At 41.4% G+C, this 24,027-nt stretch overlaps 1 protein-coding gene across 8 annotated transcripts in view; it reads left to right on the top strand.

The window, feature by feature from the left end:
* The window catches only part of PPFIA4 (PPFI scaffold protein A4), a 112,300-nt gene that overhangs the window by 85,095 nt on the left and 3,178 nt on the right, over positions 1-24,027 (top strand). For 3 of the 8 annotated variants that reach the window (XM_088674490.1, XM_088674492.1, XM_060277208.2), the window contains 13 exons: positions 908-1,041; positions 2,722-2,888; positions 3,693-3,786; positions 4,394-4,475; positions 5,491-5,691; positions 6,950-7,012; positions 9,406-9,432; positions 10,515-10,690; positions 11,846-11,943; positions 12,568-12,743; positions 13,555-13,623; positions 22,415-22,592; positions 23,443-23,539. In XM_088674490.1, the coding sequence (XP_088530616.1) occupies positions 908-1,041; positions 2,722-2,888; positions 3,693-3,786; positions 4,394-4,475; positions 5,491-5,691; positions 6,950-7,012; positions 9,406-9,432; positions 10,515-10,690; positions 11,846-11,943; positions 12,568-12,743; positions 13,555-13,623; positions 22,415-22,592; positions 23,443-23,501 (1,524 nt within the window). In that variant the 3' untranslated portion in view covers positions 23,502-23,539. The remainder of the gene's footprint in view (positions 1-907; positions 1,042-2,721; positions 2,889-3,692; positions 3,787-4,393; positions 4,476-5,490; positions 5,692-6,949; positions 7,013-9,405; positions 9,433-10,514; positions 10,691-11,845; positions 11,944-12,567; positions 12,744-13,554; positions 13,624-22,414; positions 22,593-23,442; positions 23,540-24,027) is intronic. The other 5 variants (XM_060277202.2, XM_060277207.2, XM_060277209.2 and 2 more) reach the window with 3 other exon arrangements.

Below are 24,027 nucleotides of genomic sequence, written 5' to 3'. Positions count from 1 at the left end.
CTATTTACTTTAAGGAGAATGCTTTGGGAAAGCCAAAGCAGTTTCTCTTGACTTCCTATTTATAGTTCAGCATGACAGAAATGGAAGTCCTAAGAAAATCATAATATTGAGAATCGTGTCATATTTCTAAGAGAAGTAAGAGGCTGCTTTGCTGCACCCCAGGGTCTGTGAGAGCAATACATTATTTTGGCACATGCTTAGCTTATGTTTACCACTTTTTTCTCACCTTGACTTAGTGCATGCAGTGCTCTTTAAACCTGCCCCTTAAATTGCTGTTGCAAAGGAGGCATAAGCAGGGTACATGGTCACCCTCCTGTCAATCTTTGGGTAGTGCTGCTTGAGGATTGTTCCTTGGCTTAGGCAGTAAATTGCCTGCTCCCAGTTGTGGACAACATACTATGGAAGGATACTTCAAGGATGACCCTTATAACAGTGGGAAGCTACTTTGGAACCGATGGTACCAGATGGAAATATGCTCATCTAAATGATGACAACACTTACCTTCTTCAAAGATCTGTGCAGTTTGAATGGTCAGACTCAAAAGCAACTCTGTATATGTGTTGCTTCTAAGTTAGAGCATAGGCCTTGGGAAGGCAGAGGCAGCTTTCCTTGTTGCTACGATGGTGATGGGTCGCAACCTGTCTCCTCCTTCCTGCTGTTATTGGGCTCCATTCCCTCCCATTAGGGCTACATCACTCCAAGTGACACTGATAATTGTCACTCAGTCATCCAGGCCTTTGGATTAGGGCCTGCAGTGAGCAGCAGCCCCCGAAAATGCATGTGACCCTGTTCCACCTTCTCCTTTAATTGAACTGGCAGGTGAGCTATGCTGATGGTGAGTGAGCTAGAGATGGGAGGGAGGTGCTTGGACAAGGATCTGCACTCTGACCTCCCCTTATTTGTTCAGTCACCAGCTGGTCGAGATGAGAGTCGAGAAGATAAAACCACCATAAAATGTGAGACTTCTCCTCCTTCCTCACCCAGGACACTGCGGCTGGAGAAGCTTGGACATCCTGCTCTGAGCCAGGAGGAAGGCAAGAGGTATAGGGGGCTGACAAGAGAGGGGAGGAGGGGCTCCGCCTACTGTAGGTAACCATTAGTGTACTGTATGTTTAGTTAGATTGACAGGTTGGATTAGAGGTTATGGAAAGGTATTCTGAAATCTTTTCCAATTCAGTTAGGAGAGTGTCACATACTTGATCAACATCTACAAAAGTTTCCTGGATAATGTGTCTAAAGCTGATTTTGTGTCCCAATTCTGATGAGAAAGGTACCAGAATTAAATGTGTACTGCAATCTGCAACTAGCTGTTAGAAACCCAAGCATGCACTTTTCATTCATTTGAGCTCCTTCAAAGATAGATGGCAATAGCTCTTCAGAATGTCATGTAGATGATCTGACCTTTCCTTTGTGGAGAAAACTCCTAGTAAGGGATCGATGAGGCATAATTGGAACATTATATCTAATCTCTGAAATGTCCATTAAATGACAGGAATGCTCATGAAAATGTGGCTATACCATCAGCTGTAGTTGAGTAATTGGGTCAGTGATGTATCTCACCTGTATATGCCCACAACATTGTTCCTGGCCCTTTGCTTTCTGGCCTGTTAATATGGCATTCTTTGCTCCTTGATTGCATGGCATGCAAATAGGTGTGAATTTGAGATGTGTGGTGATTGTTTTAATGACTGCGGATGTCACAAAGGCAGTGAGACTCCCTAAGGCAGTAAGAGTCTCTGTTTAATTCCTAAGAAGGGTGGGAATCTCTGCCAGGTGATAGGTTGGCTCTTCTCCAGACTGTTGGCTGTTATCTTCTCTTTGTTCCTCTTAACTTTCTAACAGTACCTCTCCTTCCCATGAAGGCAAAGTTGTTCCGAAATGGAAGACTGATGTTTTCTAAGACTTGTCCATAGGGAATTTCTAAGGTCTTTCTGATAACTATCATTCCCTGTATTTCAAAGAATAGCACATCCCTTTACACTAGGGATGGGGGACTGGATCCAACTAGTGGGCCAGATTCCTAATTCACATACCCGTGCAGGCCAACTTTGACAGTTGGACATAATGATGCCTGGTAGTTGACAGCTGTCAGGGTTCAGAGGATGATGCTGTAGCAAGCAGATTCAGGGAGCCCCGTTTGGAGAAAGCAGAGGAGAAAAAATGCTATATTTGGAGGAAGCAATTTGAATGGAAACTATTTCCTCCCTTGGTTATGCTAGGGAATTTCCAATAGGGAACTCTCTTGTGTAGCCAGCCTAACAGGGCTTCCTGTAAGAGCCATTCAGCCCTGCTTGCAGAGGAACAGTTGGAAGCTCACTTTAAATTTCTGATACTTCTTTTGTAGGCATGTCTACATCTGACCCACACCTGATGTCACATACACCATCAGGCATGGGGCAAGTGGCCATGGGGAATGACTTCATGGCCAAATTAGGGACATGTGTCAGGCTTAATTAGGTCCATTGATGGTCACCACTCTTCCATAGACAGAACTCCATTTTCCATCTTTCTCCCATTTTCTTATCACCAGTCATTTGGCACATGTGGGTGCTGACTACTGTCCTCCCAAACAGGGAGTGACTGAACAGTTCACTGTGAAATGTATTAGGGATGTTTTTTGTAAAAAGAAGAAATGGGACTGACTCCAAGAGAACAATGGCAAATAATTCATTGTAGATGCTGACAGACTGAATATCTTGCTGTTTCTTTCACATACTTTAGCTTTTTAGAGGACCAAGCAAGTAATCCCAGCAGCAGTAACAGCAGCCAGGATTCTCTGCACAAAGGTTCCAAAAGGAAAGGCATCAAATCTTCTATTGGGCGCTTGTTTGGAAAGAAAGAGAAAGGACGCTTGATCCAGTTCAGCAGAGAAGGCGCTACTGGGCAAGGTCTTTGATTCTCTTCACTCCTTCTAAAGAAATATTTCTGGGGCAGCTGACCATTTTGGATAGGGTGCACTCCCTTTTTCTCTCACCCACCCTTAGTAAAAAGGAAAAATAGATGTCAGCCTGGATAGCTCAGTTGGTTAGAGTGCAGTGCTGATAACACCAAGGTTGCAGGTTTAATCCCTGTATGGGATAGGTAGCTGCATATTCCTGCATTGCGGGGGGTTGGACTAGATGATCCTCAGCATCCCTTCCAACTCTACAATTCTATGATTCCATGATTTTAAGTGATGAGATTGGAACACTATGCCAGTTATACATTTTCCCTGAATTATTGTAAGACTCAGATTATATTTCCCTTTAATACTGGTGTGGACCATCTTTATATGGTGCCCATGTATGTAAGTAGCACAGTGCAAATAAGGACAGTGGGGATGAGGAGAAGACAGCACAAAAACTGTGGAGATCCATACAAGGCACTAAAAGCAAACACTGCAGCCTATGAGAATTTGGGCTGCTTAAAGCATATGGAAATCAATGTCATTTTAGCAGTCCAACTGTGTGTAGGATTGTAGCCAAAGTGGATTCTGGAGATGCAGAGCAGAGAATAAAGTTGATGGCTTGATGATCAGTTGAAACTGCCTGTATTCCCATGTAACACTAAGTCATAGTTAAGTTCTTGGTAGCAAAGGGAATGCAACAACTGGGAAAATGATGCAGAATATTTGTTGGGTAGATAAATTGGCTTATTTTTTAGCATTTGTGAGTCACAATCTAATCTAATTCTTTATCTATTGTGTTTCTCAGTTATGTTGACAGATTCAGAAATAAACATACAGGACTCTCTTGGTCTTGGCAAACTAGGAGCTCAAGCAGAAAAAGACCGACGGCTCAAAAAAAAGTGAGAAAGCCTGCTTTAGTATTCCCTTCAGATATGTTGTTTAAACATACTACCTTCAGAGAACATTTATTTGGCTGCCAAATAAAATGTACCTTTTGTACATTGAACACAGAATCTTTGTGTGGCGCAGAGGATTCTGAGAGGTATGCCAGGGTAAATTCTTATGTGGGGCACCAGCCAGGCCTATTAGAACTATCACACTTGGTCTGTTAGTGACTCTAGTTACTTTCTTGCAGCTACACTCTGCAAGAGAGTATTGTTTATCTTTTTAAATCTATGTTTTATTAGGGTAGCTCCTGGAATTCTCTCCCAAGGGAGGTGAAACTAACCCCAGTCCAGGTGGCATTAAATGGGCAGTGAACACACACTATGAGGTTTCTAATGGTGTCTAATATATGACTGGAGATTTTCATTCTTTTCATTTTTATTTCAAGGTTTTAGATTTATTATTTGCTACTTGATTTTAAAAAAATGTAAACCACTTGTTAGGACTGAAAACAGTATAATTTTTTATATGAGTTTTATAAATTACTGGCTGTGAACTGTTGAGTGCACAGCTAGCTAGCAAGGAAATGGTTGTATTACCGCTTACTGCTTCTCCTTCCAGACATGAACTTTTGGAAGATGCTCGAAGAAGGGGCGTTCCCTTTGCTCAGTGGGATGGCCCAACTGTAGTCTCCTGGTTGGAGGTAAGCTTGCCTCAGGCTCTTCAGATGATTAATGGTATCTAGTAGATGACTTTGGCTCTTTGTAGACAGGTTATTTGCCATTTATTTCGATTATTTGACTTAGTCTTTCTTCAAACAACCAGACTCACTACCACACATTGAAATTAATTCTCGCATCTTCTTTAAAATTGTGTCCCTAAATTAGAATATATTTTTAGCTAACCTTTTGAAGTTGCATATCAGTGGTACAGTATTGTGTTGTTAATTTAAAGCAGCTGCCTTTTAATTTCCCACAAGGAGATAAATTGCAGCCTGGTTCCTATCTCCAGTAATGGGTTCAGCCTCCCAATTATTCATCTATTTATTTGTTGTATTTGCCTCTGCCAGTTTCAGCAGGTGTGTTGCTGAGAAAATGTTAATTAGATTTGTAATGCATTCTTAAACATGTCTATGCAGTATTCCCAATGAGAGCTTGCTCCTAAGTAAGTTGGTATAGGATTGCAGCTTTATTGTATTTGTTCCTCAAGACAAGTGAACAATTTAATGCTACCATGTGTCACAAGTCAGGGCTGTAGATCTTTTCTGAGACATAGAAAGTCCATTTGTTTCATGAAAGCATAGGTGTATAGTCTTTTAAAACAGAAAAAAGCACCTGAAGTTCACTCTAGAGTGGTGAAATTGACTAGACCAGAAACTGCTTGAGTCAGTTTTATCACTTTGTTTGTATTGAACTAGGAAAAGCAGCCACAATTAGAAAGATGGAATGGAAAACTTTTTTTTCTCTTGCAGAAAATCTGCCCTTCCCCCTTTCTCTATTTTGTTTATTAAGCTACCATTACTGGACCAAGGCTACTGTCACAATAGTGAGAATCACTCCTATTGCTCCCTGTCAATACTCTCAGACTAACAAAATGGTTTAAGAAACTTGAACCAATTTCTGTCTCTCATCTATGCAACAATAATTCTGCTGTGTGAAAGGATGAGTATCTGAGTAGAGATGTAAACATAAGCTCACCTGTGACCTTCTGTGTTGCAGCTTTGGGTAGGCATGCCTGCCTGGTATGTTGCAGCCTGCAGAGCCAATGTAAAGAGTGGTGCTATCATGTCTGCCTTGTCGGATACAGAGATCCAGAGGGAGATTGGCATTAGTAATGCTCTTCATCGATTAAAGCTGCGTTTGGCAATTCAGGAAATGGTGTCACTAACAAGCCCTTCAGCTCCACCTACTTCAAGGACAGTAAGTGCTTCATATTGCATTCTTGAGATTAACAAACTGGCCTAGGAAACTGCAGTTGCTCATTCTGCATCCAACATGAAGGGATAAAACCCAAGCCTAATGCCTTTTAGTGAGAGGTAGAGTAGTGCAGGCTGTTGCCTCAGGTGTAACTGGTAAAATTGATCCAAGAAGGCTTAGCCCTTACTTCACCTTGTGAGAGCCAGTGGGTTCATTTAACTTAACATGCTTATTTGCTCGGCTGTAGTGGGAGCCTGTAGCCTTTCTGTCAAGATGGCAGGTAAAAGTGCTCAAAGGTATTGTACCTTTCCCACCCGTTTTGTCATCGCCAGTAGACGGTTCAAAACAACCTTATCTCTGGCTTGTAGCTGTTCTAGTGCTAGGTCTGCTAGACCTGTCCCCGTAATTAGTGACAGTAACCTGTTCCTGTTCACCTAGGTTTTGGAGGACTGAAGAATACCTAAACTTACTGTTTTGGGTAGCCTTTGCTATATTAGTTGTGGTTATTTTAGGTTCCGTTTAAAAATATTAAAATTGACTTTTTTATTTTGTTGTTTGCTGCCCTGAGCTCCTTTTGGAAGGAAAGGCGGGATTAAAAAAAATCTAATAAACAAACATACATTATTCCTAGGGCACTTGCTGGATTGGTTGTATTTGAAGCGTGATTGGCTCTCTCAGAAACTCAATCATATTCTTACTTTGAGTTCCCTGCTTACTGGGTGAGAAGTAGCAATAGGTAGAAATATAAGGACTAAGTAACATATGCTGAGAGATCTCTCCTTCCCCCTTATTTTTTTCTGAAGAAGCAAAGGGCATGGCATCTTAATGCAAGAATTTGGGACAAGCAGGGGAGGCGGAAGGAAATGGGGCAGAGCAGACAGTAAGTGAGGCACAGGAAATACAGGGCTGCAATTACAGGTCTCCTAACAGGGTTGAAAATTCTAAAGAGAACTGCATATTCATTCAGATGGCTTGGTACAATGCCTACCATTTGGGAAGAAAAGAGGTCTAGTTCTTTAAAAGCCTCAAATATTTTTTTCTGAATGAACTTAATGTACAAAAAAATCAGGGTCTTTTTCTTTAATGTAAATTGAGCATGATTTTTCATAGCGTTATTGTCATTTCCACAGCCACTGAAAACTATCTTCACCCATACATTAGCCATGGCTTAATTTAAGATGACTTCAGATTAAAATGCTCTACTGACAAGTTCACAGTTGTTCCTTCCCCTCTCATTAATCTATTTCATCTTTCCCTCTAGTCATCTGGAAATGTTTGGGTGACACATGAAGAGATGGAAACTATAGCAACTTCAACCAAAACGGTAAGTTTCTTCTGTGTGATAGTTTCCTTTGTATAATTTGTCCTTCAGTGTCTGAGATCCCTGCCATCTCATCCTCATAAAAACAAGCAGGGAAATCATTTAGCATCTAATCAAAATGTAAGGCCTTTTCAGGACTAATACTACAGTATACCTATTTCAGCATACTTTACGCATGATGAGAGGTTGGTTCAATTTTGGTTGGTTCAATTTGAAGGTGATTCACTTCACTTCTCAGGACACTGTTCGTATTGTTGAGGGTTCAACAATCTTTGAGCCATCTTTGGTGTTTACTCCATTGGAAATGTGAGCTATAACTAAATAAATTATTCTTTTCTATCGGGTAAACATGCCCCACAATATTTAGGAACCCCCTCAGTATGCATGGTAACTGACTTATTCTAGTTAACTGTAACTTTTAAGAACATATGCTTAAGCTTAATTATTTTTCTTCCCTCCATTGCCTTGTGTGTCATGTCTTTTTAGATAGTGAGTCTGAGGGCAGGCACCATCTTAGAACTGATTTTTGAAAGTTGATTTGAGAATCTTTTTGGTTTGGCAGATTATGAATCCTGTAGAATAATAATAAATAACAGTAAAGGGTCTTTTTTGAAATGTATCCATATAGGGTGGCTGGCAGCTGTGCCTTTGCCCAGCCAATATTTATGTAAGGTGACTGGCAGGTTTCTTGCTCTTAATTAAGCAGATACAAATGTAATGTATGTGGGTTATGCCTAACAAGAAGCACATTTATCTGTCTCATGTAGTTGGCAACTTGCTGTTCACCTATTTGTGTGGTGACTGCAGCCATAGGTAGCTAGCAGTTGTTCACTGGCACATATCAGCATCATTTCCTTTTTTATATTTACTGCTTGAAAACACTAGTGGTTGAAAGGTATACATTTATCAGGAAAACAAATTAATTTGTGGCTATTGACATATTGTGGCTACTGTTTACCCACGTCAGCCTGGGAGAAGAGGAGAGTTTTTGTCTGGCACCTAAAGATATATAACAAATGTGCGAGGCAAGTCTCCCTGTGGAGAGCATTCCAGAAATGGGGAGCCATCCCAGAAAAGGCCCAATTTTGGGCTGCCGCCCTCCAGACCTCTTGTGGAAGGGGGCACATGAAGAAGGGGCTCAGGTGATGATTGCAGGGATGGTGTCAGTTAATATGGAGAGATGTGGTTGGTCCTAAGGGATTTTGGTCCCAAGCCTTTTAAAGGTCAAAACTAGCACTTTGAATTGGACCAGGAAACTAATTGGCAGTCAGTGCAGTCAGACCAGGTTTGGTATTACACGCTCAAACCCTCTTGCCCCGGTGAGCAACCTGGCCGCAGAAATTTGTACCAGATGAAGTTTCCGAGCTGTCTTCAAAGGCAGCCTCATGTAACATGCATTGCAGTAATTTAACCTAGAGGTTACCAGAGCATAGACAACAGAAGTTAGGTTATCCCTGTCCAGATAGGGGTGCAGCTGGGCCACCAGCCGAAGCTGATGGAAGGCACTCCATGCCACTGAGGCCACCTGAGCATCAAGTGACAATGGATCCAGAAGTACCCTCAAGCTGCGTACCCACTACTTTACTTTAGCTTCATCAAGAACAGGCCACCACCCCTCCATCCAGTTTAGGGAACCATCTACTAAGACTGCTTACATTCACACTGCCCATTTTAATAAGTCTTTTAAGAATGGATGTTAATGTTTTTGTTACTATGCAATGCATTTTGTGTTTTTATTTTGTAAACCCTATATGAAGGGTGATATAGAAATTTAATAAACAAACAAACAAACAATCTCCAGGAAGTTTCACCTGCTCCTTCCTTTAGTGCAGCACCTGTTATTTATCTCTTGAGTTTTGCATATGCCTCTCTGTTTGAGTCATTATGGTGGCATGTGCAGTATAGTATGACTTTTCTGCTCATTATTGAGAGATTCAAAATATTGACCACAGTGAGATCCCTCACGTTATGCATGCTGAAGAATGAGAGCCTGAAAGTGAAATCATATTTGTGCTTGTGCCATGTGTGTGGTCTGTGTGTGAAAGTATCCTGATTATTTTGTTTTACGCTTATTGGAGAACCACTGTGGTGTAATGGTTGGAGTGTTGGATTATGACCTGGGAGACCAGAGTTCAAATCCCCACCCACTGGGGTAACCTTGGACCAGTCACTTTCTCTCAGCGTACCCTACCTCACAAAGTTGTGAGGATAAAATGGAAAGGGAACAACCATGTACTGCACCTTGAGCTTTTTGGAGGAAAAGGTGGTATGTAAATGTAGTAAATAAAAAATAAAATAAAGGAGTCTCTGCTTGTATCTTAAATATTGTCAGCCCCCATATGGTGATAACTTACTTTGTCTGTTGTTTTGTTGACATGCTGCATTGTTACATTTAGGACAATGAGGAGGGCAGTTGGGCACAGGTGAGACGTGTATATTATCTTGCCTTTTTCCACTTAGACACACAAAATTATGTGAATAGTCGGAACACATCAAAATTGATTCCACAATGACACTTACAATCTGATTATATCACCTTGCTTTGGTTTTGATTTGTTTTAATAAGCTGGGAAGACTTTTCTCAATGAAGACAGATGCAGAATGCTCTTAACCCTGCTTACACTTTCTGGTTACTAATGCTATACAGTTTTCTCCAAACAGAAAAAGTTTCCATAATATAAGAGAGCTCTCATTTCTTACCCCCCTCACCTAGTTCCATTACAGTTATAGTTTTGCAAACTGTACAGGTCTACTCTATTGATTTACTGCTGTTTCCCACATTAATTTTAGCATTCCTTGTTCTCAGCCAGATTTGGAACACCTCTAAATTCCTATGCAAAGGGAGCAAGTACCTGTGGCCCTTTGCTTCATTACCAGATGCTTCCTCGTTTTGCCACTGGAAGGCAGACATAATAAAATTCTGGCATGCATGACTAGGCACCACTGCTTCTTTTCTTTTCAAATGTTTCTTCCCAATCACTGGAAAGTCTGAAAGTAGATACAGGGTAGAGATAGATTCAAACCCTTCAGTTTATCCAAACCCTTCAGCGGGAAGCATGTATAATAGAGCCCACTGCCCTAGGCCTTTCGACTTAATAGCAGGATCCAGAAGCCACTGCATCCAAATGAGCTTGTAAGGAAAGATCCCTGCAAAGTACTTTGTGATATATTCCTGCCCAAGGGGATGAAAATGGAGCACAGATTCATGATTAAGGTTTTCAAGACATGCAATATTTAGGACACTGGCTGTTCCAGACAACTTGCCAATGTGGTATCACCAACCATATGAAAAATCTTTCATCTCTGTGATAATCATTATCACACACAATAGTGTATACTGTATTATATTATCAAGACATCAATAAACAATCAAGATAAATCCAAGACATGAGATTACTGTACCTTTATTAAATTATTCTAAATTACATTTCTGAGAGTTCCCAATAGGATTCTGTTAATGCTTCTGAGGGACCTGCTCTTACATTCTTCTTCTTTACTTTCAAAGACATTGGCTTATGGGGACATGAATCATGAATGGATAGGGAATGAATGGCTTCCTAGTCTGGGTCTCCCACAATATCGCAGCTATTTCATGGAGTGTCTGGTGGATGCACGGATGCTGGATCATCTGACTAAGAAAGATCTTCGAGTGCACCTCAAGATGGTGGACAGTTTCCACCGGTAAGCAAATTCTTGGAGGGTTATTGTTTCATCCCAGGAGACCAGAATTTCTTGCAACCAATTTAAGAGTTGTTTCATGTGCTCATCCCCCCCCCCATCTGAATTTATCTCACCTAAAGTCCTTCAGTCAGTTTATTCTTTTGGAATGAAGCACACTGTTAAAGTTGAGGTTGATTTGTGTGTTTACTATATGTTTTTGAAATTGCATGTTATAATATATTTAAAGCAAAAGAGGAGATGAGTGCAGTGGTTATCATTTGCCATGAAACTACAATATATTGCTATGCATATTTGCCACAGACTTAAAAAACAGCAACAAAACCTTTGGAAATAGATGTGAAGAGTTCCCCCTCTTAGCATAAGTAATTGGGGGGACGGGGACAGAAACATATTTTGGGTTGTGTGGTTTATACAGTGATCTGAGATGGTTATACTGCATTATCAAGTCTCATTTGTGTGGAATTAGATGGCACAGGATTAGCCCTGCTGAATACAGTAATACCTCGGGTTACGAACGCAATCCGTTCCGGATCGCAGTTCGTAACCCGAATAGTTCGCAAACCGAACGCGATGGGTGCTGCCATTTTGCGCATGTGCAAATTGCGCGATCGCGCGCGCGCGCGGGGCGAAAACACTTCCGGGTTTGCGCAGTTCGTAACCCGAACTGTTCGCAAACCGAGGTGGTCGTAACCCGAGGTACGACTGTAGTCCAGAGCACTGTCTTAGGCTTCCTTTTGGTTCTTAGGATTTCTGGTTGCTACCCTCCTGCATAAACCTGTCAGGCTTTTGGAAATCTGCAACACTCACGCAGAAGGTGCTACTCTCTTCTTTGCCTGCCTGTGCTCTTAATAGGGCCAGATGCTCTGGGGCTTTCCCTGCAGCTGCTTCTTTTCCCCCTTTCTTCCTTCCTTCCTTCCTTCCTCAATTCCACACCTCTCCCTCAACAGTTGTGCTTTATCTCTGTCCACCGGGAGAGGAGACAGACCTTGTTTATCACTGGTTGAGCCTTAAAGGACTCACATAGACATGACACTAGTGCTGCAACTTCCTCACATGTGTTATAAATGCTGCAATTAAAGATAATGAAGGATGTTTCAAATAGCAAGATTTTGGTTTGAAATGCATTGAAGTAAGTGCTGTATTGTATCATTGCAGCACAAGCCTGCAGTATGGTATCATGTGCCTGAAAAGACTAAACTATGATAGAAAAGAGCTGGAGAGGAGGCGGGAGGAAAGTCAGCATGAAATCAAAGGTAGGTAACAATGAAGAGATCTGTTTGTGGCAGGCTTCAAAGGAACAAGACAATGATACAGAGCTTTTGATGCCATTTTGCTTTTCCCTTCTTGAGGCATCATCAGTGCTGTTTTACAAACTCAACCTTTGTCAGTTGCAGAGAAGGGGAAGCTGGCATCTCTTCTACTTCTATTACTTCTAGAGGCTTTTCAGACACTGGAAAACTGCTTCTGTCAGATGGTATGATGAACAAATGCACTTGCATTTCTTCATTATAGTTTTCTGTGGACTTATCTTCATTAGTTGACTCATGTTTACTATGTGGTTGGGGCACCAGCCTTCTATGTTCTGCATTTAAATTTTGCCCTCCTGGGGTTTCTTCCCTCAGTGCTGGAGCTCTGACCATTCTGTTCTGGTGTATGATAATGTGAACAAATGAGACTGCTACAATCTGGGCAATGTGACTGATAGGTGCAAGCTTAGGAAAATGCTATAACCTGTCTGTTTTTAATCTTGTGGCTTCAATTGCAAACTTTAAACAATATATCAGTCATTGTGCTTTTTTCTATTTTTCTTAACCAACTTATGTGGACTTAAATATTGTTGTGTTTTGTCCTGAATGTATGGCTTCACTTCCTTCTAGATGTGTTGGTTTGGACCAATGATCAAGTAATTCACTGGATTCAGTCTATTGGGCTTAGAGAGTATGCAAACAATATTGTTGAGAGTGGAGTCCATGGAGCCCTCATAGCATTGGATGAAAATTTTGATTATAATAGTCTGGCACTTGTGTTACAAATACCCACTCAGAATACTCAGGTAGGAAAGTGATGTTTTTAGGATGACCATTATATGTTTAAACAAAACAAAAAAAAATTCCTTCCAGCAGCACCTTAGAGACCAACTAACTTTGTCATTGGTATGAGCTTTCGTGTGCATGCATACTTCTTCGTGTGTTTATGTTTAAAGAAATCTGAGTCGGATGTGTTTTTATTAGTGGCAGCTGGTATCTCCAAAAAGCAAGGAGTCTACAAGTTTCCCTGCCAAGTTACTTCCACTACATGCCTCATTTTCTCGATTCTCCCCAACACTGTTCCTACTGACTTCACCTATGGAAGACCCCTGCCACCCAGCTTATTGGCCAGGCAGAATGACATAGTGCTGTTGTCTTCATTCCCTGTTTGTAAGCTTCCCAAAGGCATTTGGCAGGGCACTGTTAGAAACAAATTTCTGGAATAGATGAAGACAAGTGATTTGTCCTAAGCCACAAACTAACTTACAGAGGTGGGATTGAAGTAGCAAACATCAACCACTTGTTTGGCCCTACAATTGTGCAGCAGCACAACATCTATTTCACTGAAGGCAAACTAGTGAAGTTGATAAATGAATGACTTGCCCCAAAGTGCATACTACATACAAGGCAGAAAGTCTATCTAGTCCACCATTCTTTTTCCCACAGTGGTTTGTGGGAAGGCCACAAACAGGACATAAAGGCAATAGCCCTTTCCATGGAGAGAAAGCAACTTTCAAGAATTACTTCATTTACTATGACTGGAAATTTGGCGGCACTGTTAGTGTTGTTTTTGTTTTGATAGACCACTATTGTTGGCTTATCTAATGTTTTTTGCAGGCACGACAAGTGATGGAGAGAGAATTCAACAATCTGCTTGCCTTGGGCACTGATAGGAGGCTTGACGATGTGAGTACAAAGTACTATCCTCTGACTAAAACATGCTGGGAATTTGAGAAATTTTGGGCCCATACTGTTGGCTAAGAAACTGATGAAGCAAGAGAAGTGTTGCAAGTAGGACTGGCAGTGCAGTTATCTTCTGTGAAGGAACATTGTAAGTGCTGAAATTCTGTTCATGAAGAGAGCAAATGGATATGGTAAGCCAGAGAGATTTCATCTTGCAGACAGGCATAGGACCCCCTGTTATGAAATGGTGTGTTGGGAGAAGAGCTGGAACCCAGGCTGCCTTCTCACTTCTTATGTGAGAAAGGATTGGTGTTAGCAGAGCCTATGCTGTTTACTTTTTTTTTTTGTAAACCTGCAAGGAAATTCTGCTTGCCATTCACTTGTGCATTGGCTCCAACAAACCTGCTCTTCTTTCCTTCAGGAAGTGTAATACCATCCCCGCATGAATGTTCCTATTTTAGTTTACCATAAACCATTTTCAGTTGAATAGGACTATAAACTAAAATATGAGCAGCAACATGGTTGCATACATTTTAAATTCATCCCACTAGTCAAAATGGTGTAAGTATGTTGATAGACAAAAGCTCAGTCTGTGGACTATCTGAAATGTACTCCCCTAAGTAGTAGGAATCATATGTTTTCATACTGCTCTGGACAAAGCTCTGAAGACCAGTGATGTTGAAAACACTCCTACCTTCAGCTGGGACCTCCTAGCCCTCCTTTGTCATAGCTTCTTGTGAACCAAACCCCATGAGGCGTGGAGCTGCTCTCCCTGTCAACAGCATGATCTCGTACTATTGTAACAGAAGTGAGTTTACACAGACACACTGCTCTGTGGAGTATAACCTTTTTGTATGCTTTGTGAATCACTGTCACACTGCTTGGTGTACCAAAGTTATCTGTATTGGTCAGTCAATAAATTATAAACACTGGACTGGAAATATATTGAAGGGTTTCTTTAAACTTGGGGATCTGGGAACATCTTGATGTAGTTGCCAGTTCTGGCTGAGCCTTTTAAATAATCATTATAAGACCGTATCAACACACATCTTGCAGACATAGTTGAGGGAGGGATATGGGAGGGAGGACGGAGTATCTTCTGGAATGCTTAGTGCAACAGTAGAAGACACTAACTGTTCCCTCAGTGATCCTAGCGCAAAGCTATAGGTGACAGTAGCGCATCCTAACACAGGTCATGCCAAATTCTTCTAAAGCAAAGGGCAGCATGGGGAGTTTTAAAGTGCAGCATGGGGAGGCAGGAGGGAGAGTGAAACACTTACTTGCCCCTCACATCTTCTCCCCAGCAGTTTTTCTACCAAGAGGAGTTACTTTTGGTCGGAAATTAGCTATTTCATGGGGAAAGCGTGAGTAGTGCACAGGTATACTTCTTACGGAACTTTGGTTGATTGGAGCTGCTTGTTGAGTGTAAGCCTGAGGGTTTTCCTCAGTGTAATGCATGAAATGATCCATTCATGAGAAGAAACTTTGAAGTGAAGCATTATTCAAGGACAAGGGTAAGGTATGGATTTCGCCAGCAATCTGTTGCATTTTCAGGAAGGGAATGTATCAAGTGAAAATAACTGGCACACACCTGAGCATTGCATGTGCATTTACCTCTCTGAAATGTTGGCTGTATAGGAATACTATTATAGATAAACAAACAAACATACAAACAAACAAACATCTGGTGACCCAAGGTTGAAGACCACTGGTTTAGATGATAAATATTACCACCTAAAATTTCAAAGTGGAATAGAAATTATTCAAATGGTTCCCCAAAGCTGAAAACTCTATTTTTTGTTCAAGAGGAAAAATCTGGTATATATATGTACTGGTTACCTAGTATTATGTCAACCTGATTTCTCTCAGTGGTGCATCCTTATTATCCATAACTGCATTTGGTTGCTTTAGGATAAAATCTGAGGTACACTCAATTATCTGTATGTGAGTTAGGCAATATATCCTTTTGCGACTTAGTCATCATAAAAAGCAGTAGCACCAGCTGACAGTGTACCACTTCCTGCATGGGCTGAATATTCTGGAGTACTTAGGAGTTATTTTTCAAGTGGTTCTGTTATTCCACTTCAACATTTACACTCATAAGATTTTGCAAGCTGTTATACTTTCTCATCTTGACACTAAGATCACATAGACCAGGCATCCCCAGACTTCGGCCCTCCAGATGTTTTGGACTACAATTCCCATCATCCCTGACTACTGGTCCTCTTAGCTAGGGATCATGGGAGTTGTAGGCCAAAACATCTGGAGGGCCGCAGTTTGGGGATGCCTGACATAGACTATTAATAAAACATGCCCTGAGGAATGTATATGTGTTGTTGATACTTCTAAAGCACTCATAATGTGCAAATTGTAGGTCAAAAATAAAAATCCTCATTCTAAAGGGGTGATCCACTGTTTACAGAGTGAAGAAATACCAGTGCCTTAATCTTTAAAGCAACATTTTTCTACAGAGAGACAATCTCTGTGCAGGTAATATTTATTTACAGCATGTATACCACAAAAAGAAAAATAGAATACTGTGCCATTTTCAGACATCATTACTATGCACACTTTTATTTTCACCAAAGTGTTGGTTTTGAAGGCAGAAAATCTAAACTTCCTCCAGTGGGTAAATGCATAATAAACTATATCATCAAGAATTTACAGCCATTTAATGAAATTGCACAGTCTACTACCTGAGGTTGGCTGAAGCCTAATGGTAGGGCAGGTGATGATAAGCGGATCATAAAGTAAGAAGCAACACTCTCTTGGAGAGGAAAGGACACATAGGATGGTATGTTCAGCTTTCCACAATATAGGGAAGGTTCTGTCAATCAGATGCAATGGATTCTGTACCTTCAAATCTTTGGAGATGGAGGAAGTTTCTAAGTGATATACAGGTAAGCACACAGATCTCTGTGAGCTTCAGTACTGGTAAGTATGTTGCAAATTACTGTATAGAGACCCATAATCTCCACGTCAGAAATGAAATCAAATAATCTGGCTATCACAGTATAACAAACAAACTTTAGCCCGGAATAGGAGCACGTGCTTGTATGCAATATTTGTAGCCCAGCCCAAATTTTGCAACTGGGAGGATTTCAATATCACAGTATTACAAACTTTCTGTCTACGCAAGCGTTTCAGTTTGCCAGATGGAACAATAGCCACTCCCCTCCCACACTGTTTTGGAGATTCTCTTGACTGCCCTCCCAAACCAATTTTGGGGGGCATATGGAGGAAAAGCCTCTTGCACATGGTTAGGTGAACTCCACCCATTACCTTTTTGGCCCCAGAAGGAAGTTAAAAATTTTTTTTTAATTCCCAGGCTTTTTAATGTATTGTTAGTTTAGTATGCTGTCACTTTGATCTTGCATTTTATCTCATTTTTGTCATTGAGCATCATTGCTGAAGGGTGGTGTATAAACCAACAAGCCTTCCCCCAGTGTCTCAGGCAGCATATATGGGAATTATCTCACTTTATCTCTTTGCAGTGGGTTAGACAGAGAATGTGTGACTGGTTCAAAGTTACTCAGTGGTTTTCATGGCTGAGCTGGAATTTGAACCCAGGTCTGACCACATCACATCCAACATTCAGTCCTCTGTGCTACAATGGGAACGGGCTAGAGGGGAGAAATCCCCCAGATACTCTGATCTCCATGTACCCAATTTCTACTATCTGAGGTGGAGTGATAGTTACATGCCAAAGGCCAGGTTATAGAGGAAAGGTTTTGCCTGGCACTTAAAGATAAATAACGATGGTGCCTGGTGAACCTCCATGAGGAGAGCATTCCACAAATGAAGAACCACAGAAAAAGCACATTTTTGTGTTGCCACCCTCTGGACCTCTGGTCCTCATGATCACAGGGTCCCAGTCAGTTCATATTTAACAAGATTTATAGACCATTCAATTAAAGATTAAATAAATATCTCAGAGGTTTGCATCAAATAGTATTAAATACTCATAAGAGACTGCTGAAAATATTAGCAGACTTTCAAAACAGGTAGACATAATAAAATGATCAAACTATATAAATAAGATCTGAGTTCACAACAAAAATACATGTCTAGGTAGGCTTTCCTACAGAAGAAAGTTTTTAGATTGTCTTGAAAACAGTACCACTGTGTTGCTTGCCTGATATTAATAAGCAGTCAGTTCCAGAGCTTAGGTACTTCCTCAGTAAAAGACTAATTCATCTTTCTGGGACTCAAAGTTTTTATTTTCCACAGCTAGCATTCAGGCACAGAATCCTCAAATTCTGATATGAAGAAACTGTGCTGAGTATCATCAGCATACTGATAGCACCATGCTCCACATTGCCTCATCCTCCAGTATTAGAGCTAAAATAGTGCCCTGCAGCACTCCTTAGCATAACTGCCAGGCGTCTAAAAATCACTCTCCCAATGCTGGTCTTGTAGATAGTGCTGGAGCCATTGTAACACTGTGCCCCAATTCCCATCCCATAGAGCTGATCCAGTGTAGCATATATATGTGCTACTTTGGAGGAATAAAACCCCTGCTCTAGCCCACTTAGCACAGTGCTGTATTGTGTTTCCTTCTCAAGGGCATACCTAGGAGACTCTGCTGACACGGAATAGTTCTCTCTTTTGCAGCACTGGAGCTGCAGACTACTTTGCTCATCCATAAAGGACTCTGGGCAGTAAATGTCCCTCCTCTGTCTTCAAAATCTAGTTACTAACCTTGTGATTTCCTAAGGCACGGATACTTCTCTCCCCAACTCTTGACGGAATTGTCTGTCTGGGGAGAAGAGATGTATTCTGTACCTTGAGGGGCATGTATTAATCTACTTAAGGGATGGGCAAACTCTTTTCTGTCGGAAGCTGCAATCACATGGCGATAATTTGGGGGGAATGCATGCTGACTCTCTGGGCAGGGCTAAAGCCAGTGATGAGTGAAACCAGAGCCAAAAGTGGACAAGGCCACCCTTTCTCTCTTCTTATGACACTCCTCTGCTCTCCTCCCCCCCCCTTCTCAGTAGGCTGCTGGGGAAAGACAGATCACACTTTCCAGAGGCCTGAACAAGTCACTTACACAGGGCTTTTGAAATTAGGCCTATGATTGCCCACTTCTGATCTACTTCAAGGTTATTAAGGTGTAGAACATGAGTTTTACCATATTCAAAGCTGAGCACCCATAATTTTAATGAATAATGTAGTGAAGGAGTGGACATTGCATTTTGTTTGGTCAAGCCACCCAGAAAGCTGTTCTGCTGTTGCCATTTTGAATACAGCTGGAAAAATATGAGCATGGAAGTTTTGAAGGGAGTATGGCAATGCCATATGCAGAGTGTGGTTTAAAGTTTTTAAATGTTTAAATAGCTAGAGAGAATACATTACGGGGACTTCCTCCCTTTTGGAAGAGGGAGAGAATGTATCTCGCATAATATTGCACCTCATAGTACTAGGTAAGGTAAAGGGACCCCTGACCATTAGGTCCAGTCGTGACCGACTCTGGGGTTGTGGTGCTCATCTTGTGTTATTGGCCAAGGGAGCCAGCGTACAGCTTCCAGGTCATGTGGCCAGCATGACAAAGCTGCTTCTGGCGAACCAGAGCAGCACAACGGAAACGCCGTTTACCTTCCCGCCGGAGCGGCACCTATTTATCTACTTGCACTTTGACGTGCTTTCGAACTGCTAGGTTGGCAGGAGCTGGGACCAAGCAACGGGAGCTCACCCCGTCACAGGGATCCGAACCACTAACCTTCTGATTGGCAAGCCCTAGGCTCTGTCCCTACCTCATAGTACTAGTCCATCCCATAATAACCAATTTCGTGGTATTTTCAGCTGGAGATGCATTTAAATTTTAAAACATTTATTCTAAGGCAGCTAACTAAAAAGAGAATACACATGCAGTAAAAAAAAGTTACAAATACAATGAAAACATGGAATGCATTGTTATTAAAAAGAAAAGCAGCCAATGATAAGCTGGTAAAACCATAAGAATAACCACAGGTTTTAGTTAAGCCACTAAAGATATAAGAAAGAAGGCTTTCACACGGTGGTAGAAGGCAATCAAAGAAGCAATGAGGCAGACTTACCTGGGCAGGGAGTGTCAGAGCCTGGACTCAGCCACTGAAAAAGTCTGCTCCCTCCTCACAGAGAGCAGAAGGGCCTCTGTTGATGATCATAATACTCAAGGACGCTTGTATTGGGAAAGGTAGGTCTTTGATTTTCAGCAAATAAAGAATGATGAGGAAATGGTAATTTTGCTCTGAACTTGTGAAGACCCTGGCCTGTATTTATGTATTTAAGCTATTATATACTTGGCTTTTCTGGCTAAGTTTCCCAAAGCATAGAATAGAATATTAAAAATTAAATAAAACACTAAAAATACCCAGTAGCTTTAAGAACCAACAGAAGGCAATAAAAATACAGAGTCAATCATTGAATGCCTTCTACAATAAACATGTTCTTGTGCCTTCAAAAAATGGGAACACCTCTGATCTCTCTAGAGCAGTCATAGGCAACCTTGGCTCTCCAGATGTTTTGGAACTACAACTCCCATGATCCCTGACCACTGGCCCTGTTAGCTAGGGATCATGGGAGTTGTAGTTCCAAAACATCTGGAGAGCCAAGGTTGCCTATGCCTGCTCTAGAGCAGTGTTTCTCAACCTTGGGTCCCCCTATGTTCTTGGCCTACAAATCCCATGATCCCTAGCTCACAGGACCAGTGGTCAGGGATGATGGGAGTTGTAGGCCAAAAACATCTGGGGACCCAAGGTTGAGAAACGCTGCTCTAGAGGGAGAATTCCACAGGTGTGGCATCACCATTGGTATTCACCAGTCAGAAATTGGCTAGTGACAGGCCAGAGAGAATAGCTCTGGATGCTGAACTGTGAAACCTGTACAATTTGTGTGAGTGAATATTGGTCATGATTGCTAAGATTTCACCAGCTTAACATTATTGGTTTCTATTGTAAAAATGCATTTTGGGAGCGATCACTGCAAACCCGGAACTAGTGACATGTGCTTAGGGTCTGGAGAGTCTAGCAGTCTGTTTCCTAGGCTCTAAATGATTTTAGAAATGGACTAACTCAAAGCCCAGTTATTGGCCCCATCCCATTAGGATGAAGATATTTTTAGAAAGATTTTTCCATTTTGTGTACTGCGTTCCAATTGCTTTGATTGCCTTAAAAATGAATATATTTCTTTTAATGACGTTTTTGGAATTTTACCTCTGAATTTGAATCTTCAGCAGCTATCTATGTGCTTAAACAACCTATTTACCATTAGCAATATGCAATATTTTTGTTTTAGAGGTCACAATGAGGAAACTTCAAAAGGAAGAAAATAAGGGGCTATGAGGAGTGATGACACTGGGCGATCCTCTTTGGGTTATCACACTCTGAAATCATCTTTTGTGATGAATTTTTAAAATATTCAGAGGGAAACATCTCGAGGTTCAAGGCAAGGAGGCTGGCTTTAGAAAACTCAAGGCAAACATTTTTTAAAAAAACTGATACGGAATCAGAAACTTTGACACTAGATTAGAAAGGGATTTGGTCATTTCAAGTAAACAACATCTACTGTTGTTATTCTGGCAGATTAACTCTTATTTCTACTCGAAGCAAATTGAAGTAAATTTGAATTCTTTCACATTTCTGTTAATCACCATCAGCATCTCAGTATTTATTTGTCAGTGAGTGAAGGAAAGAATAAAGTCCCCAAGGGCTTCTCATTAATTTTCCATAACTGTGTTCTGCTTACGTTTCCTTGAATCTGAGATAGAATTATCACTTTACCAAGACAAATGCTGGTTTAAAACACTATTGGTATATTATTATCTTCATTATTCCACTTTGTAGGATGGCCAAATTTCTAGATCGTTTCCATAGGGATATAGAGCCAATTTCTGAAAAGTATGCGACTCGGTTAGAAAATTAGAATATAATCCTTGGGAGATTTCTTACTGAATGCTGAGGTTTTTGTACTATTTGACCACATAAAAAGGAGATTGAAGGCCTATTCACACAATGTCATTGAGCTGATTTGTGCTGTGTTCAGCATGAAATATAGAAGTGAGTGATTATTTCATCCAAATCCTAGCTTGCAACTGAATCAAAATTTATTACACTACCACATTTTAACACACTTTCAAAATCTTTGCATCAGTGTAGTCTATGTGAGTTGAGGTGGTTATATAATGAAGCAATCACAGAACCTGCTTTATCAACATGTCTATTTGGTAATGAAGATTTGGCCGGTGGACAAAATGTAGAAGAAACATGGGTTTCTGCATTGGCACACTGAGCAAATTAAGAACAGATATAGACCACTATGTGGAAGGCTAATTGCAGGAAACAAAATGTGCACTGTGGAGTCTTGTCTTAAAGTTTCAGGGGAGACCAGTTTGATGCCAGGGTGCCAGGATAGCACAGAAGTTGTGTGCCAAAGAGCAGGATCATGGCAAAATGGGTAATCCAGTCAGAGTCAACTCTGCTTGATCCCAGCCAGGAAAGCAGGACAGAGCAAAAGGCAGCTTGTCAGTACCTTGGACAGCTCACAGTGGCCAGTGCTACTAGCTAAGATTCAGAGAGATGTTGCCTCAGGGGCATGCCCCAAACCCAGGAAAACTAGCTGGTCTGAACCAGCCCAACTCCCTTCAAGGAGTTGTCTGTCAACGTTTTTCAGACTTTGCCAATCTTCCTGTAGCATAAGAGACCTGCATGAGTCTTTTCCTTTCCACAAATGCCAGTACTGACTACTGCTCCCTGAGGAAGGCCTACCTGATTGCTTTGCTTGGTACGTGGTATAATCTTCTCTTTCCTTACAGGGTGATGACAAGAGTTTTCGGCGAACTCCCTCCTGGCGAAAGCGCTTCCGCCCCCGAGACTTTAACAGCATCAGCATGCTTAGCGGATCAGCAGAGACGCTCCCAGCAGGGTTCCGAGTGACCTCCTTGGTGCCCCTTCCACCTCCTTCAGCACCACCGAAAAAAATGCCACCAGAAGGTAAGGTCCAGCTTTGCTCTTGTTCGTGGGAGATGAATTAGACAGTTTCAAAACCATCAAGTGTTTGGACGCTGCATGGTGTGTGATCTCTGCTGATAAGAAGCCCAACACTCGAGTTTCCTGAATATAATCGTAACTACTAATTGGACTTCTAGCATGATTTGCCTGCGCAGACTACATATAGACCTTACTTTTGGTTCTTGTACTCCCTGAATCTGATGCTGGTATAAGAGAGTTTAGATAGGCACAGAAAGTTCTGAGAACAGTTGATGTCCCATTTGATCTCGCCAAGATTATCCCTTTCTGAATCCCATGCAGGGTATTTGCTTAGTTGCTTTAGCCCAGGGATGAAGGTATGAAAAGATAAATGAGAAAGCCATTTTGTATATTTTGATGAGTTTCTAATCAGTCTGGAAGAAAGGAGCTTTCAGGGATCTGACCTTGCAAATCAGGTATGTTCTGTGGTGTCCAGCTGATGTGAACTTACACTCTCCCATAATAGAACAACTCCTCTCCCTCCAGTTCTGCTCCATGAATAGCACCCTTGGCTGCTTTCGACTCCTGTCTATTTAGTCATTCAGTGGTCTGAAATGTTATTTCTTATTGAGCTCTGAAGCCATATACCTCTGATGCTAGGCAGCTACAATTTCATGCCTTTTAAAAAGCATTAGTTAGTACTTTTTAACTGACTAAACTTGCTTAATTGACTTTAATTGCTCCTGACCTTCATAATAAGCCAAGCTAGGCAGTCAGGCAACAGGGAACCAAGGGTTTAATGGTGTGCTTTGCATGAGAGCTCTGATCTCACTAATTGCATGCTTTTTATGTGTTGTTGCTAAATGGTTTGCAGTTGGTGCATCTGGGTCCCAAAGGCTGGAGACATCCACAGTTCGCACATATTCCTGCTGAGATTCAGTTTCCATTGGGACCATTGGCCCAGGGCCCAGGTAAGTGTAGAAATTAGGGCAGAGCAGCTGTATTCTCAGTAGTCTAGAGCACTTCCAGAAACTAATGAAATAAACCAGAAATCAATTTCTCTGTCTTCAGGCTTCTAAACACAATTTTTGTTACCTGCCTTAATTCACTTGTAGGGAAGCTTCCTGTATCACCAGTTCAGCTTTTTGTGCTATATGTGTGTGTGAGAGAGTATCATGACAAAATGAGTTGCACAGTGCTGTATTCCCATGTTTGAACTGCAGCACCCCAGTGGTCTCACAATTTCCTCTAGTCCATGTCAGACCAGAGGGCCCAGCACAGTTGTTATATATCTGATGGGTGCCAGATTTATTCATTCAACAACCCTAATCTCAACAACAATGGGCTTCAACACTTTAGCTCTGTCTTGGTGTTTGCAGGAGCAGTTGTTAGCACAGTGATATCTTCTAGCATGTATTTATAGGTGATTCCTCAATGCACACCAAACATCCAGTACTGC

The sequence above is a fragment of the Zootoca vivipara genome, chromosome 7 (genome assembly GCF_965207765.1).
Source record: "Zootoca vivipara chromosome 7, rZooViv2.hap1.1, whole genome shotgun sequence".
In the NCBI taxonomy this organism is placed as follows: Eukaryota; Metazoa; Chordata; class Lepidosauria; order Squamata; family Lacertidae; genus Zootoca; species Zootoca vivipara.
This window is presented reverse-complemented; position numbering and strand designations above follow the sequence as displayed.